Raw genomic sequence first — 17,918 nt, 5'->3', positions numbered from 1 at the left:
AACAGGACACCAAACCATTTTTGCCCTTCCCACTGAGTGTTTATTTTATAGCTTTTGCATCAGGTAATCAACTGAAACACTTCAACAACAGAAAGCTGGCCGAATGTTAAGGAAAAGGAGTGATTATCTCTCCAACAGATGTGACAAAACGGTTTCAAGTTGGAAACAGTATTGCATAAATGAATCAACTGAACAGGGGAAGGGGAGAGAAGAGAAAGCAGAGACAGAGGAAGGAGTGAGCATCTTCCAGCATGGATTGTGAGGAAAAAAGGCACTCTTCAGCTGTCTGTGTACTTGTAAAATAAAAGTCAAAACAATCCATGTTTGTCAAAATTACATTTGACACTGCTTTAGAGATGCTCATACACCTGACTCTCAATAGAAAGCTAAAGAAGCTGTCCAAAAAATCAGACAGCACCAGTGTGTCTAAACCATAGGCTTATCAGCGATGTGTTTTAAAGAGATCATCAGAATCAGGGTCCTTTTATAAATAGTACTGGAAAGGTCACAAAGCTGCATGAACTTAAACTATAGAATAAATCTGACTAACTGATCGCCCATTTCATTCTTTACAATTCCCACTCCAGGAAATCAGAAAGCAAGCTCCACTCCAGAGGAGCTGAATTGGCAGTGCATCTGAAACAGGGTTGCTTTTTCCCTCAAAAGGCTGCCTGAGCAGCAGTTTAGTTGGCATCATTCAGCAGCTTCGCATAGCGTAAATGGATGCAAAAACTTAACAGCAATTGCCTTGCTTCCTCTCAAAGCAAATAGCACTAATTTATGAAGAGTCAAATTTTCAACTCATGAAGTAGAAGCACCTGGGCCTCTTAAAGACAAACTTCCTAAAAGGTTACAATACCGGGTGCTTCTCTCATAATAAAGGATTCTAGGACCGTAGGTGTGTTTGAGAATGATCAATGGGAAGACCCAGAGGGATGGTTTACACAGATGTTCTCTATGTAGAATATGAATGTAAATTAAAATACCAGCTATGCATTTGGGAACCAGCCTTTAGTTAAATTCTTTAGTGCTTTTAGAATTTTTATTTCATTTTATTAGAAAAAGAGAATCATTGTCTACAAACTATTTTCTTTCTAACTATGCAAATACAATGAGCAAATCATCTGCAATATCAAAATACTGTTTGTAAATCACTGATGGCACTAACAATTTTAGGAATCTCTGATAGGACATAATATTGAGAAAGAGCAACAGAGGACTTCAAATTATAGGCATTAATTGAATTTTAAGAATAAAAAATAAAATGCAAAGTTTAAAAGTCAGTAAGCTTTTTTCTGATTTTCAGTAATTTAAATCCAATCATCAGGAATTCAGAATCACCCAATATGTTCAAAGTTGCACAAATGCGTATGGATGATAGAAAAGTAATCCCCATGCAATATTTTAAGTGTTGCTATCAGATATATTTAAGTGATACTTTACAGATTAAAGCTGGGTAAAATCAAAATATATCCTCCCCATTACATTTTAAAACAGTCACAATAATTTATCAACAGTTGCCATTTCACAGCAATTAGAAAATAGGAGTTGATACAAGTTGAACAAAAAGGTACTTTTTCCTCTTTTAGGAAATAAACATATATAGATATATATATGTACACATACACATATAACATTATCTTTTAAAATTCAAAGTGGTTAATTTGCTTTTGTATTATTAAAAAAAACTTTTTTCCCTAGGTTCAAAATACTGAAAAAGCACAAAGGCTGAAAAAAGAAAACCACATTTGCCACTTTAAAAAAATACATTGTCGTCTCAGTGGTTCTATTTATTTGATTATAAAGTTAGGTATTATAAGGACTCTGCACTTGTCAGATTCCTAGGACTGTACTGGACCACACGGAATTAAATCTAAACCTTCCTCAGCCTCCAGGAAGGATACTTTTAACACACCCTAAAAGATGATAGCATAAATGCCCCTATTTTGAACTGTTAAACTGGGAAAGAAAACACGCCCACCTGGAAGCAATCGAAGTTGTAAAAGTTTATGAAACCGTGGGAGAGACTGCCTGAATCAGAAAGCTATTCTTTGGATAGAAGTTAGGAGCTTTTTTTGGAAGTATATAAACTCTTTTAGGCCACTAGAGTACAGATTCAAAAGTGATTTCTCCATAAATAATAATCTGTTACAGGAGTTTGTAAAGTACAACCCATGGTCCATATCTGGCATGTCACCTGTTTCAGTAATAAAGTTTTATTGGGACACAGCCATGCTCATTCATTTATGTGCTGTCTATGACTGCTTTTGTACTAGTATGGCAGAGTTGAGTAGTTGTGATGGAGACCAATGGTGTGCAAAGCCTAAAATAGTATTTACTCTCTGAACCTTTATAGGAAAAGTTCACTGACCCCAGATCTAGTGCACTATGTGCTACTCTAGTTACCTAAAAGAGTTGATGCACCTCACGAAGATTTTAGCTGGACTCCCAAGAATAACCTGCATACTAGGGTTCCTTAGCAGACAAACGTCAGATGCCCCATCCTGAGGTGGTGCTTTACTTTGGGCAAGGAAATCATTTGTATATATTCTCAACAAATACCTATAAAAGGTATTAAATACACCAAAAAGAAAGCCAAGTAAGAAAAGTAAGCCTGTTGATATTCCCTTAATATTGTCCTATTATTAGGGGGAAAGGGTGCTACAATGACTCTTTCTGTCAATTTCCTTCAGCTTTTCTTTAAATTTGTCTATAAATGTCTTTTGATAAGTAGCGCTCCCTCCTCCTTCTATGCAATTAATAACCTTTAAAGCCACCTGACTATAATGCTTACATAGTTTGGTGAGGCCTTGTTCGGGGATATTTATTTAAACTAAACCTATTAAGGATTATCCTTTTAGAAAATGTTTCTAAAATTCTTTATCTCTGCTACTCTAAGAAGTGGAAGAAGGTAAAGAATGCACAGGGAAATCAAACTCTGCAAAGTATACCTTAAAAACCAGAGGTATAAAATAGGTACCCTTTCTGAACGGTAATGTAAAATAAAATCAGAAAAGTCTTCCAAATTTGAAGAGCGAATTTTCCCTTGCCCTGAGTCAGCTAATGAAACCTCCTGAACTCAAGCAGCTGCTCAGGAAACTGTAAGAGTTCACAGGTGTTTCAATATTTCAATAGTTGTTGAAACAGGGAAGATAAAACACTGAGAAGATATTTATTAAACACAAATTTATATCAAGATTAACTGTTTTTTCAACCAGCTTATAGGTGGACTCTTCTCTTTCTTTGTTAAAAAACGAATGGTATGAAACTATATGTTAAAGATGTTTCCATAATACCTTACATTTATATAGCAACTTACAGTTTTCAAAGTGCTTTCACATGCCATCTCATTTAATCCTCACAACACCCCTGTGAGGTAGGTAGGACAGGTATTATCATCCTCACTGCAGGATGAGGAAACTGAGGCAGAGAGAGATTAAGTGACTTGCCCAAGATCACACAGCTGGTAAGTGGCAGAGCCAGGACAAGAAATCAAGTTTTCTGACTCCTCGTCCAGTACTCTTTCCACTATAACTACTGCCCCCAATTATGAATAATGTACTGTGTATCAAAATTGAAAGGTTATTGAAGTTCATTGCAGTGATGTCTTAACAGTAAAGTTAAATGAGAAATACAAGAACAGTAGGTCTGATGGTTTTACTTGACATAATAAAATTGGTGCAAAACCACTTTTGTCTAATTACTTATGATCTTTTGGTCCAAATACATAAAATATGCAATATTTACAGCATTTTCCGTTTTCTTTTTTTTGTAAATGCAATGCTTTAAAACACATTATAAAGCACCTTAGTAAAAATAGTCTACAAGTAAAAGTACAGAAGAAGTAGGAAAATCCTACCCATACCACAGCTCACTAAATGGAGTTATAATATGGACTCACCAATACCTCAGTTTACACCTTTACAAATAACCCATGGAGAAACAAATACTAAACTTACTTTTTTGATATTAATGTGTGGAAGCCTTAACCAAAACTTCAGGCAATGTCAACATTCTTTGAAGTGTTTCCCCAATCTTAGATACTGGGGAGACAGGAATGAGAAATACTGCTTTGATTCTTTTTACAGTATTAATAATGGTTTAAATTGATTTTTAACACTAATAATCACTTTTTTAAGAAAATTAAAATGACCTACATAAATATGGGCAGTTCCAACTACAGCAGATACATTCTTAGCAAACGTGATCAAACATTTCAATAAATTTCATGGGACGTGATTCACAAAAACAAAGTACACACTGCCAAACAGTTAATAACACTATCCAGTAGAGGTGTATAACCCAAACCTCCAGGTGAAGGTGGAAGTAGCAAATGGATTCATCTTCATTCATGGTTAGTTGAAAAAAAAAAGCTTTATCAAAAAGAGTATCAGAACTTTTTCTGAAATTGTATTTCAATATTTAGCCTTCAATTAGACCTGCTATGTGTTTATTTTAGGTGATGTGTAGGTTTTGTCCAGGCAGGAGGTTATAACTCCCACCAATATTTAACCAGAAAAAAAAAAAGGCTGAAACTTAAACTTCCTAGACCACTAACATATCAGCCAGAATCTACTTCCTTGACATCACTGTCTGTATCCTAACTCAGTTCAATACAAATTATCTTACACACCCATCAGCAATCCAAGTTGTGGAGCTGAGAAGTAAGGTGAAGACAGGGTCAAAGCTGTAGTTCAAGAATCTAACTGCCACACCTTGTACTCAGTTCGATTTAGGGTAAATCTTTTCATAGAAAAAGTTCTGTGCAAGGATGTAGAGGTCTCCATCTTTTTCTCGTACAGCATGGGCTCTGATGAATTGGAACTGCTCTAGGGCAAACTCATAGAATTCATTCTCCATTTTCCAAATGTCAGATTGCTGTAGTTTTGCAATGGTTTGTTTAGTAGGGAGTTTCTTCTCTGTGGTTTTCCTAAGATGAGATTTCTTTCCTACTTACAAAGGGAAAAGAGAAAAGGTAAATAAATTCTGAGAACACACAAAAGATCAATGCCTGTTTATTTGAAGAGACGTGAAGAGACGGTTTAAGTTAATATGACACATGGAAGAGCATAATTGTTTTTTTTGTTGTTGTTGTTGTTTTTAATAAATTTATTTATTTATTTAGGCTGTGTTGGGTCTTCGTTTCTGTGCGAGGGCTTTCTCCAGTTGCGGCGAGCGGGGGACACTCTTCATCGCGGTGCGCGGGCCTCTTACTGTCGCGGCCTCTCCCGTTGCGGAGCACAGGCTCCAGACGCGCAGGCTCAGTAGTTGTGGATCACGGGCCTAGTTGCTCCGCGGCATGTGGGATCTTCCCAAACCAGGGCTCGAACCCGTGTACCCTGCATTGTAACTACTGCGCCACCAGGGAAGCTCTAATTGTTTTGTCTTAATATCATTCAGGCAAAAGCAGTGCCCTAATCATACTGGAACTGTGATTTATTCCTTTGTAATGCAAATCCTTACCCTTGTTAAAGACTTAATGAGATGTCAAATAATAAAAGAATCGTGGACTTCCCTGGTGGCGCAGTGGTTGGGAATCCACCTGCCAATGGAGGGGACACGGGTTCGAGCCCTGGTCCGGGAAGATCCCACAGGCTGCAGAGCAACTAAGCCCATACTCCACAGCTACTGAAGCCCGCGCACCTAGAGCCCGTGCTCCGCAACTAAGAGAAGCCACTGCAATGAGAAGCCCACGCACTGCAACGAAGAGCAGCCCCCGCTCGCCGCAACTAGAGAAAGCCCGCGCACAGCAACGAAGACCCAATGCAGCCAAAAATAAATAAAAAATAAATAAATTTATTTCAAAAAAAAGTAAGAATGGCCACTTGGTAAAGTGTAGGCTGTCACCTTACATGCTGTATTCTCAAATGCTTGGTGCTCTGACTAGTTTGTTTTTAAAGATATGATAAAATACCTATTTTCAAACTTAGTGCTGATTTCTCATAACCTATTCTCTATACCTATGTGTTAAAAGCTAGGGCACATGCATACTCCAGGAAAAGAGTTCCTCTGATTGTATCTTACCAAAGAACAGAAAAAAAAAAAAAAAATCAGAATTAGATTGGACCAGCACGGTCACTTTCAGATATGTAATACTGTCACGGCTGCTGAAGCATTCTTTTAGGTGCGCTGTGACATAGCACAGGATCATTATCAACGTGACTCAGTCTCCCCATCCTACCCCTACCTAAATAGCACTAGACATGTCTAAAGGGTGGAATGTATGGCTGGCATTACTGAATATCACACATTTCTAAGGCTGGCCCTGTAGTTTGTATCTTTCCTACAATGCCTTTTAATTATAATCTCGTGCAGGTTTATTCATTAAAAAAGTATTTAATGAATACCATCTGTGTGCCATGTACTGTTTTGTATTGAAAATGGTGAGGAGAAACAGACAATGTACCTGCCTTTCTGGAGTTTTATTCAACAAACTTCAAATCACACATATTTTGCAAGTGGCAAACAAAGTTAAGGACAGCTTGAAAAAGAAACCCATCCTTATATACCTGTACGATAGAGCTCTGTAGCACCCCTGAAGAACCGGGGCAAAGCTGCCTCCAATAACATGATAAAATCTTCAAGCTCTTCAGTAACTCCCACCAGAAAGTACTCATTAACTAGGTTATATTTGGCTTGATCCATAGCCCACCTGCTTCCTACATTCCTAAAACCAAAAAAAAGGAATAAAAAAACTGGTTGTGAAATCTGCTAAGTACTTTTGATGCCTTTGACACTGTATATTATGGAAAAAACAGATAAACACATGTCCATCCAAAGCCTTAATGCCCTTTTATTAATGTCCTTTGGGAGGCACACCTGTTTCTAATTTCCTTTGCCTCTGTCCCCAGTTTCTGCTCAACTACGCAGGGCTAACTCAGATTTTAGTAGAGGACACTTAATTTGAACAGTTAAGAAATGTGTATACATATCCTCCCATCTGATTTAGTATGAGTGCATTTAATTTTTGTTAACTACAGTTGTCCCTTGAACAACATGGGTTTGACCTGCACAAATATCTTTCAATAGTAGATACTACAGTACTACATGGACCATGGTTGGTTGAATCCGCAGATCGAAGGAACCGTGGATACAAAGGACCAACTATAAATTATACTGGGATTAACCCCCGCCTTGTTCCAGCGTCAACTGTACTCTAAACTTCGTTCATTTTAAGAGCTCTCTAGGAAGGTCTAAGCAATTTTGTGTAGCAATTATCTTCATTTAACTTATGAGTTTAGGTTTTTCTGATATTTCTTAAAAACAGAAATAGGATAAGAAATGGCTCTGCTAAGAATCTTTTATTTTTATTTTTCACGTTTTTAGCTAATGGCTGTTTATAATAGAGATTTGGCCCTAAATAAACTATGCCTTTGGGTTCTTTTTTGCACTGACATTCCCTAACCCTAATGCCAAGCTCTGCCTTTAAGCAGTGTGATATTCAGCTGATGACTTCACCTTTCTGAGCTTGTTTTCTCAGCCATTAAAAAGCTGGCGTGGGCGGTGGGAAGCTGGGGAAGCAAACGAGTTGATTTCTCAGGTGCCTCCCAGTTCTATGAATCGGGGAGGCATACTAAAGAAGTGTGATTAAAATCTCCTCAGTAATGCTCAATGGAGAGATATACTCTCTACCACTCTAAGGTAAGGGTGGCAACCTTTCCTCTAAAGAGCCAGAGAGTAAAGCCGGAGATGGGTCTGCAGGTCATATGGTCTTGGTCACTTGGTTACTTAACTCTGCTCTTGCAGTGTGAAAACAGCTACAGACAATAAATAAATAAATAGATGTGGTTGTCTTCCAATAAAACTATTTATACAAACAGGTGATGGGCCAAATTTGGTGTCCGGGTTGTAATTTACTGATCCCTGTTGTAAGGAAATGATTAAAAATTGAGAAGACATTCTTTCTAAGCTTCCAGTTCTGATGTTATTACAGTTGACCTTTGAACAACACGGGCATTTAGGGGTGCCAACCAGACCCGATCCCCCATTCCCCACTTGAAAATCTGCATATAACTTTACAGTCAGCCCGCCATATCCCCAGCTCCACATCCGAGGATTCAGCCAACCACGGATCATGTAGTACTGTAATACATCTTTATTTTTAAAAATCTGCATTTAAGTGGACCTGCGAAGTTCAAACCTGTCCTGTTCAAAGGGTCAACTGTGTTATGCGTTGATATAATCTATTGAGTAGGACCTTAAGGTTCACAGTAATCTAATACTATATCTCAAATAATGATGGAAAGAACAGAAGGCATTCCTTATATCGCTCATGGTTTTAAGGAAGATACTAACTTTGAATGTGTTCCTGTTTTTTTCTACTTTTCCTATTAAAATGATTGATTAGAACAAATACGTACCAATATTTTTTTTAAACTGAAAACTCAGCACATTCTGAGGAAATAAACTCTATTAAAGATATAATATCTTTATTTTACCTTGGCTTCTCTCAAAGTCAAATCAGTTTAACAGTAAATCCAGGTGAATAATTTACCCACTAAGCCTCTTCTTGATCTAAAATGGATGACTCAAACAATAAGCTTAGGAGAAAATGAGGTTTATGAAAGGACCCCTGACCTCTAATTAAGACCACTGCTAGAACATAGCAAGACACCTAACACCAAAAACAAAAAAATTTAAAAACCAGCATCTGAGAAATCACTGCAAGCATGTTTTACATGAAGAATCTTTTTAATGCACTTAAAGGTAACTAAAAACTAGGTATTACTTAATTACATGTTATTTTTGGTCTGGTCTTTCACGAACTTCCTTACACCTAGCCCTTGACTAACACATTCACTCTTGTGAAATACAGATTATAGAGATAATAAATAGATTACTGATTGAAGTTAACTTTATCTCCCTACCAGCATTCCGAGCTGTGGCCGCAGAAGAATGGGATTTGAAGCCAGAGCTTCTCTGGAGCACAGTCTGAGCCGCCCTCAGCTACACATTCATCAAAGGTCTGGAAAAAAGACAAAGCAGCACATGTGAGCCATAAACTCGAGCCTCACCTACCAAATATCTTAATGTGGTTAAGTTATTAAATAAATGGCAGTGGATGGGACGGGTAGTGAATTAAAGTGATAGGTTACAAAAACATACTTGAGATACTGAGCAAAGTCAAACATGGGTTGTTCTCACATCTTTGTTTTTTATGCCAATGTTTATAAGAATTCTTTTATTATATGAATGGAACATCCCCCAGATAACAACTTATCCTTGAAATTAAGTACTGGTTTATGTTGAATTTGTGTATTTATATTTTCTATCCCCTTACCGAAGTAAATTAAAAACAAGGTTAAAGATACTCTTTGTGAAACAATTATTTGAAAAGAATATAAAGTAGGACTACACAAGTCTTTTCCCCTTTTCTCATTAAAACAACAAAAAAAAAATCATTGTACAAAGCAAAAGTGACCCTGGATACTTATGACTTGCATGTCCTCCTCTCCAAATGCATCTGACTAAATTAATTAAAAGGGAAAGAGACTCACAGGTTATGGATCTAAAATTAAATCAACTTCACTTTCTTTAGTACTTACTGTCTGTCACAGGCATTTTTACAGTAGGCGTTATCTATTTGAAATGATATTAAGATGCCAGAGAACAAACTTAAGAGCTCAGGCTGTTGGAGTAGACATCTATAAATACCACCTGTTATTTCTGAGAAGATGGCGTATGTAAAAGTAGAAGGAGAACGCATCCAGAGTCCAGACTCCTGAGTTTCTAGAACCAGGTGTGACCCTATCTTGAGTAAGTCTTTATGGCCTCCAAACCTCACTTTCTAATCTATAAAATTAGATAAATTCAAAGGTCCCTATCAACCAAAAATCTAGTAAGAATAGGACCCCAAACCCTTAGATCTGACTATGGCTAGGGGTATAGTGGAATAATTATCTTTATTCTGGCAACATTTAAGAGGCAACAGCAAACTGCAGCCCACAATTGATTTGCCCATTTCTTTTACAGATGACCTTCACCATGATATAGGAAAAAGATTTATGACTTGGGTTTGAATCTTGAACCCAGAAAAACGTAAGTTCTGTGTTAGTTTCCTCATCTGAAAAAGGAGGACATAATCTTACTTTGAGGAAGAAATAAAATCATGATTATAAAAGAATCTACCACAAAGAGTGGTTCACTGTAGGCACTCAATAAATGGGATGTGTCTACATTTGTCTTTCTCTCCTCACCTCTCCTCCCTAATAGTCAACTACAATGTTTTGTTGGTTCTTGTTCTCCTTGACCTCCACAGCATTGTCTGTTTCTTTGAACACTCCTCTTTTTTGTTGGTTTTTGTTGGTTCTCTGTACCTTTCTGAATGTACTATCACTATCTTCTTTTAAGGCATGTTTTGGTCCTTCTACCAAGTATGGAAACTCAGCTGTCTTCTCTTTACCCACTCCCTTCCTTAGCTTATTCACACTTCCTTGGCTTCATTTATAATTTCTAGGCAAAAGACTTCCAAATCTGTACCCCCAGATCCATCACCTCTTACCTATCTTCTGATACCTAGTATGCATTTTCATTTGAATTTCCAGTATTACCTCATATTCAGTATTTCTGGCAACAGGATGACATTGCCCCTTGTAATTCAGACTCAAGATCTCAGAACATTTCTTTATTTTTCCTCTCCCTCATTTAACATCCTTGAGGTAATGTCTTTCTAATGCATCTTTTTTTTTTTTTTTCCAATCTTACTTCCATCAGGATCTTACCATGTCATGTCTCCATTCTCACAATCACTTCCTAATTGGGCTCCCTTCCCTCCCTTCCTTCAATCTGCTCTTAGACTACCAGATTAGTCTAAGTAGTCACTTCTAACATCCTCTACTCAGAAAACTTCAATAGCTTCCAATATCTTTTTAAAAAGAGAAATACAAACTCTTTATCCTGGCTTTAAAGAATGCTTCATAATCTGACCTCAGTGTGCAAGTCCAGCCTTATCTCCATGTATAACTTCCATCTTTACCAGATGAACCTGTTTTACAGTTTCTTAAGCATGTCATATGTACCTGCAAATCCATATATTTTGCTGACTACATTTTCTTCTTCTGAAAGTGCTTCCCTCCACCAATCTAGTTTACATGAAGACTATCTTTCCAATGACTACTCTGGCCTGAAGTCTCTCATTTATTTATTTATTTATTTTTAAAAATTAATTGATTATTTATTTTTGGCTGCGTTGGGTCTTCGTTTCGGCGTGAGGGCTTTCTCTAGTTGCGGCGAGCAAGGGCCACTTTTCATCGCGGTGCGCAGGCCTCTCACTATCGCGGCCTCTCTTGTTGCAGAGCACAGGCTCCAGACGCGCAAGCTCAGTAGTTGTGGCTCACGGGCCCAATTGCTCCGCGGCATGTGGGATCCTCCCAGACCAGGGCTCGAACCCGTGTCCCCTGCACTGGCAGGCGGATTCTCAACCACTGCACCACCAGGGAAGCCCCATTTTTTTTTAACTCATATAAGTGAATTAAATACTGCCTTGTAATAGCCAGCTTTTAGGATCCAGGTATGTTATTTATATATACATCTTTATTTAAAGAACTTGCTTCATGTACTTTGGAAAAAAAATTGTATTATGTTCTCTCCTGAACTATAGAAAACACTTATTGGAGGGATCATGCAGTATGCATTTGTGTCCTCCACAACATACAATATATTGCTATACCAACTGATTGCACAATCATTGTGTCCTCCATAGCATACAATACATTGTTATACCAATTGTTTGCATAATCAATATTTGTAAATGGCTGGAAAGACTGCACTTTGGAGATTTTGCATGAGGATTAAAGGTACAATTCTAGTTGAGATGAAGACAGGGGCAGTAAAATTTTTTCATGAAGCATTTTGACAGTTCCTTAGAGTTCTCTCAAATTCTCTTAGGATTTCCCCCCCACCCCCCAATATATATATATACACACACACATCCATATCAATCTATTTTTTTAAGTGAAAACATCTCAGTTTACACTTAAGACTCAATTAACCCCATTTCAATGGCCATTACATTATGTCTGAAATTTACTAGATGGTCTGATTTAGATTTGCTGGTCTAAGTCACTTTCTAAAAAGTGGTTTTATTATGATTTATGCCACCTTGCAGCTCATAAAAAGAAAACAACCTATGTATCTATCTCTACCATATCTCAGGTTCCAATAAACCCAGTGGTGATATAACAGAAGGTTTCTGATTTCACGCCTAATCAATTTCAAACAAATCCTAAACCACAGTACAGTGCTTCTGAAGTTCAGAAGAGGTGCTCTGCTTCATTATACCTCCATCTGAATAGAGTATCAGATGAAAAAGAAATGAATTACTAAGGTGATTGTGAGTGAACTCATAAACTGTACCACCACTGTGTGTGTGTATGTGTGCGTGTAAGATTCAAAGACATTAAAAAGATTTTGCTTAAATGTATTGGGTTGGCCAAAAGGTTTGTTCGTTTTTTTCCATAAGATGGCTCTAGTAGCGCTTAGCTGTCTTTAACTTCATTCGAAACAATTTTGTTAAATTGTGATAACTGTCATATCAGCGTGCATTTTTAAAAAACATCAAAGTTGGTGAATTTTTGTGTAGTCATTTTAATATTGAAGATGGAAGAAAAAAAAGCAACATTTTTGGCATATTATGCTTTATTATTTCAAGAAGGGTAAAAACGCAACTGAAACACAAAAAAAGATTTGTGCAGTGTATGGAGAAGGTGCTGTGGCTGATCGAATGTGTCCAAAGTGGTTTGCGAAGTTTCGTGCTGGAGATTTCTCGCTGGACAGTGCTCCACGGTCACGTAGACCAGTTGAAGTTGATAGTGATCAAATCGAGACATTAATTGAGAACAATCAAGGTTATACCACGCGGGAGATAGTCGACATACTCAAAATATCCAAATCAAGCGTTGAAAATCGTTTGCACCAGCTTGGTTATGTGAATCGCTTTGATGTCAGGGTTCCACATAAGTTAAGCAAAAAAAAAACCTTCTTGACTATATTTCCTCATGCTATTCTGTACTTAAATGTAATGAAAATGTTCTGTTTTTAAAACAAATTGTGATGGGCGATGAAAAGTGGATACTGTACAGTAATATGGAACAGAAGAGATCGTGGGGCAAGTGAAATGAACCACCACCAACCTCACCAAAGGCCGGTCTTCATCCAAAGAAGTTGATGTTGTGTATATGGTGGGATGGAAGGGAGTCCTCTATTATGAGCTCCTTTCAGAACACCAAACAGTTAATTCCAACAAGTACTGCTCCCAATTAGACCAACTGAAAGCAGCACTCGACGAAAAGCGTCTGGAATTAGTCAACAGAAAACACATAATCTTCTATGAGAATACCGCAAGGCCACATGTTTCTTTGATGACCAGGCAAAAAACTGTTACAGCTTGTCTGGGACGTTCTGATTCATCCACTGTATTCACCACACATTGCACCTTTGGATTTCTATTTATTCCGGTCTTTACAAAATTCTCTTAATGCAAAAAATTTCAATTCCCTGGAAGACTGTAAAAGGCACCTAGAACGGTTCTTTGCTCAAAAAGATAAAAAGTTTTGGGAAGATGGAATTATGAAGTTGCCTGAAAAATGGCAGAAGGTAGTGGAACAAAATGGTGAATACGTTGTTCAATAAAGTTCTCAGAGAAAATGAAAAATGTGTCTTTTATTTTTACTTTAAAACCAAAGGAACTTTTTGGCCAACCCAATAAGAAAATAGGACATTGAAAGAGGCTGCAGTATTAAAAGTTTCCATAGAGTCACTATATGGAAAAATTTGGAAATTTAAATATCCACTATTGGAATTAAAACTGATTAAGCATGCAGGATGGCTATTTTGACCCAAGTTCTCTAGTTAGCCAACTCCTTCTTCCTGTGTTCTAAAATACTAAAAGTATTTTAGTATTTCAAACAAAATCTGTAGATAATCTTCAAGTTTATTTTTGGCCAGTAGTTTAGAATCTGCTAGCCTACTCTGGCAGTATAAGAGTTACCACCAAAATCCATTCTTCCCTTCTTCCACATTCATAGAGTTTAGCCTCTCTTGCAGGTAGGTATGGCCATATGACTAAGTTCTTGCCAGGAGACTGGGGGCAGAAATGATGTGAGCAAGTTCTGGGTCACTTGGTTAAAAGGAAATTGGTGGGCCTCTAACTTCCCTCCTTCCCATGAGCTGGAAGGCAGATGTCGTGGTGGCCCAAATTAAACCGAGCACATAAGGGCAAGCCCCTGAAGGGTAGCAGAGTAACAATATGGCAGGAACCCAGCTCCCTGAATGACTGTGTGCAGCAGAGCTGCTCTAAAATCCTGGGCCCCTCACCTTTAGGCTTTTATGTATGACAGAAAAAATCTACCTAAACATTTTAATTTCTTTGTTTCAGAAGCATCTACCTTAATTCACCTACCAAACGTTTTACTAGATAATATAAAAGTGGAAAAATAGTTTGGGTTTTGCCTCCTTTATAGTTCCTTCTTATCATTTGGCAGAGGTGTTTCACTCCTATCAACTTAAAAGAAACAACCCAAAGACAGCCAATAGCAAGGAAGATGTAAAGAAAAAAAAAAAAAAATACGAATAATCAAAAACTGGCGAACATACATGAGTGTGCTAGATCTTAATGTAAAACAGAAATTCTCCTTTTTCTTTCTTTTTTAAAATTTTTTTTCATACTTTATTTATTTTTTATTTTATTTATTTATTATTATTTTTGGCTGCGTTGGGTCTTTGTTGCTGCGCGTGGGCTTTCTCTAGTTGCGGCAAGAGGGGGCTACTCTTCATTGCGGTGTGCGGGCTTCTCTCATCGCGGTGGCTTCTCTTGTTGCAGAGCACAGGCTCTAGGCACGAGGGCTTCAGTAGTTGTGGCACACGGGCTCAGTAGTTGTGGCACACGGGCTCAGTAATTGTGGCACACGGGCTCAGTAGTTGTGGCTCGCGGGCTCTAGAGCACAGGCTCAGTAGTTGTGGTGCACGGGCTTAGCTGCTCCGCAGCATGTGGGATCTTCCTGGACCAGGGCTCAAACCCATGTCCCCTGCATTGGCAGGCGGATTCTTAACCACTGTGCCACCAGGGAAGGCCCTCCTTTTTCTTTATAAATATGTGATGCATAAAGTAAACCAAGCATTTCCTAGTGAGTGAAATCAAGTTAACGAAACTCAGTACCATCTTGACCACATACAGCTCAATGAATCAATCCAATGGCGTCTTAATCAAGATGAACTTCTCCACTGACTCCAACAGTGACATCAGCCCTTGGGCTTCTCTACTCACAGCACAGAAGGCAACTGTCACTCAAATGCTGCCCACCAGAACTTTCCCACTTGTTTGCTAACTTCTATTCACCTCTCCTAAACATTCTGACCACATTTCAGAAATAGAATTTTCTATAAATAAATGTTTTTCTCTTATAAAATTTCTTCTTAAAATAAAAAGCAAAAACAAAACTCAGTTCAGTACACCAGAGAAACAAAAAATTATGATCAGCTTTTTCACTTAAACACCATCTATGCTTAGAAAGAGCAATTCTTTGTGAACTACATACAAATGTTTTTAAAAGCAGGAAATATCAAAATATTCTTTAGACTATTTAGATTATTAGTTTAAATATTTAATTCCTAGAATTGTCGGTTAAAATAATTAAACAAAATTTGATGCTTGATAGTGATGGCAATTATATTTACATTCAAACCCTTTTCTACAAATGACCTTGCTTCATATTTTATACAGAAAACTGAAGCTGAGAGTGAGCTCCCTTGATTCCTGCTTAGATAAAAGCTTATCTGCATCTGCAGCCCCTAATGCCCTCATCTGTAAAAAAGTATTTCCTCCTATCTTTAAATACCCTTTCTCACTCCCTTCTGAGACCCTGCTTCACCAATTTTTCTCCAGTTTCTTCCATCATCACCCCTTGCTCTCTTCAGGTATACTAATATGCCCAAGTATCTGTCGTCTTTAGTAAAACATTTCTCATGTTTTTTGCTCCCTTCAAAGCCAAACTTCTATCTCAAGAGTAGTCTTTCCTCTCAGTCTTAACTTCTCACGGTTACTCCTCAACCCTTTGTTTTTATTTATTTATTTTTTTTAAATGGGAATTATTTATTTATTTATTATTTTTTTATGGCTGTGTTGGGTCTTCGTTTCTGTGTGAGGGCTTTCTCTAGTTGCGGCAAGTGGGGGCCACTCTTCATCGCGGTGCGCAGGCCTCTCACTATCGCGGCCTCTCTTGTTGCGGAGCACAGGCTCCAGATGCGCAGGCTCAGTAATTGTGGCTCACGGGCCTAGTTGCTCCGTGGCATATGGGATCTTCCCAGACCAGGGCTCGAACCCGTGTCCCCTGCGTTGGCAGGCAGATTCTCAACCACTGCGCCACCAGGGAAGCCCACTCCTCAACCCTTTGGATTCCACATAAGCACCTTCTCTGACCTCCCCATTGACAAGTCTAAGGGAAAGTTTTAAATTCTCAATTCACTAACCTCTTCGTGATTGAAATTATTTTTCCATGCATTTCAAGGACTCACCAGGTTTGTCTTCTGATTCTCCAACCTCAGTCTTCTTGGTGTGCTTCCCTCCCTTTGCCTACGCCTTAAATGTTGTCATTCCCCAAAGCTACATATTTGTACCCCCTCTTCTTCTTCTTCCTTTTTCGTTTGGTCCTCTCTTCATACTCTATATGTTTCCCAAGTGCAATTTCATTCAATCCCTTGTTTCAACTCCCACCTAATGCTGATGACTCCCAAATCTATGATTAAGTTCAGATTTATTTCTTGAGACACAAATACATTTCTAGTGGATATTTCCATCTGCTTATACATGACTAAAAATAATGTCCAATTTGAACTCATCGTCTCTTTCTTCAACTTCATTACAACGGACTTTTCTTTCCATTTTCTCTCTTTTGGTGAAAGGAACCACATATATAGTAGTTCGATCAGAAGCCTGGGAAAATGACAGGTCAAGGCTTACTCTGGATTGTACCTTTTACTGAGATAGAGAAACTGGTCTACAACAAAAAGTTATCAAAACTTTAAATATGAACTGCAAAGATATTATATTGCTTTCCTGTGGTGTTTTTTACATATAAAACACTTTCTAAGCAAACAGTAATAAGTTCTCAAATGCTTTTGTATAAAATCCATGTTCCATAAGCAAACCACAGTCAGGGGATTATGAATTGCTAAGCACTATGGAAGCAGTGTTTTGTAAGCCAGTAGTAGGATCAGGTAGTGGCTAAGTATGGAATTCTTCTAACCTCATTAATATCTTTTATAAACTAATACATATTTTGAGGTATAATATTCTGAATTCATTATAATTCCTACAGCTGTCAATAAGTCTAGTTAATTTAGAGTAAGAAATACGAAAAGCAAATTGGGGTAGGAATTGTGATCTCTGAGATCAATGAGTACTTCTTAAGCAAAAACTGATTCTCCTTTAGATTGTTATTTACAGCATGTAACTATACACTCTTTCCATAAGTATAACCCCCTTGGTGTTCTGCTAATAAAACAATAATTAATAAAAATGCTTAATAATAGGATAGTACAAAACTGAAATGTTCATAAGATAAATATTTACATATTTAGAAAATGTGAGTGATGAGAATTATAGGTGTAGTTATTTGGAAGCTGTAAGAAGGCCTATGATGAAAGAAGGCCTGAGAGACAAACTATTCAAACTTGGGTATTTGGTTAATGTTTTCTTAAAATGAACAAAGTGGGCCTGACACTTGAAAGAAAACAACTGACAGTCTTAGTAGCCCAGCAGTTCTCAACTGGTGCTGTTTTGACCCCCAGGTGACATCTGGCAATGTTTGGAGAACTTCTTCGTTCTCACACCTGGAGGGTGTAGGGGAGATGCTACCAGGTAGAGGTCAGAGATGCTGCTAAACGTCCTACAATGTGTAGGCAGCCCTCACAACAAGGAATTC

The 17,918-nt window shown here is 37.8% G+C and overlaps 1 protein-coding gene across 2 annotated transcripts in view; it reads right to left on the bottom strand.

The window, feature by feature from the left end:
• Positions 1-1,186: 1,186 nt before the first annotated feature.
• Positions 1,187-17,918, bottom strand: part of HS2ST1 (heparan sulfate 2-O-sulfotransferase 1) — a 202,950-nt gene continuing 186,218 nt past the window's right edge. Inside the window, exons 5-7 of one of the 2 annotated variants that reach the window (XM_059925732.1) lie at positions 8,868-8,965; positions 6,510-6,667; positions 1,187-4,952 (exon numbers count right to left, since the gene is read on the bottom strand). In XM_059925732.1, the coding sequence (XP_059781715.1) occupies positions 4,723-4,952; positions 6,510-6,667; positions 8,868-8,965 (486 nt within the window). In that variant the 3' untranslated portion in view covers positions 1,187-4,722. The remainder of the gene's footprint in view (positions 4,953-6,509; positions 6,668-8,867; positions 8,966-17,918) is intronic. The other variant, XM_059925739.1, reaches the window with a different exon arrangement.

Source organism: Balaenoptera ricei, chromosome 1 (assembly GCF_028023285.1).
Source record: "Balaenoptera ricei isolate mBalRic1 chromosome 1, mBalRic1.hap2, whole genome shotgun sequence".
NCBI classification, from domain to species: Eukaryota; Metazoa; Chordata; class Mammalia; order Artiodactyla; family Balaenopteridae; genus Balaenoptera; species Balaenoptera ricei.
This window is presented reverse-complemented; position numbering and strand designations above follow the sequence as displayed.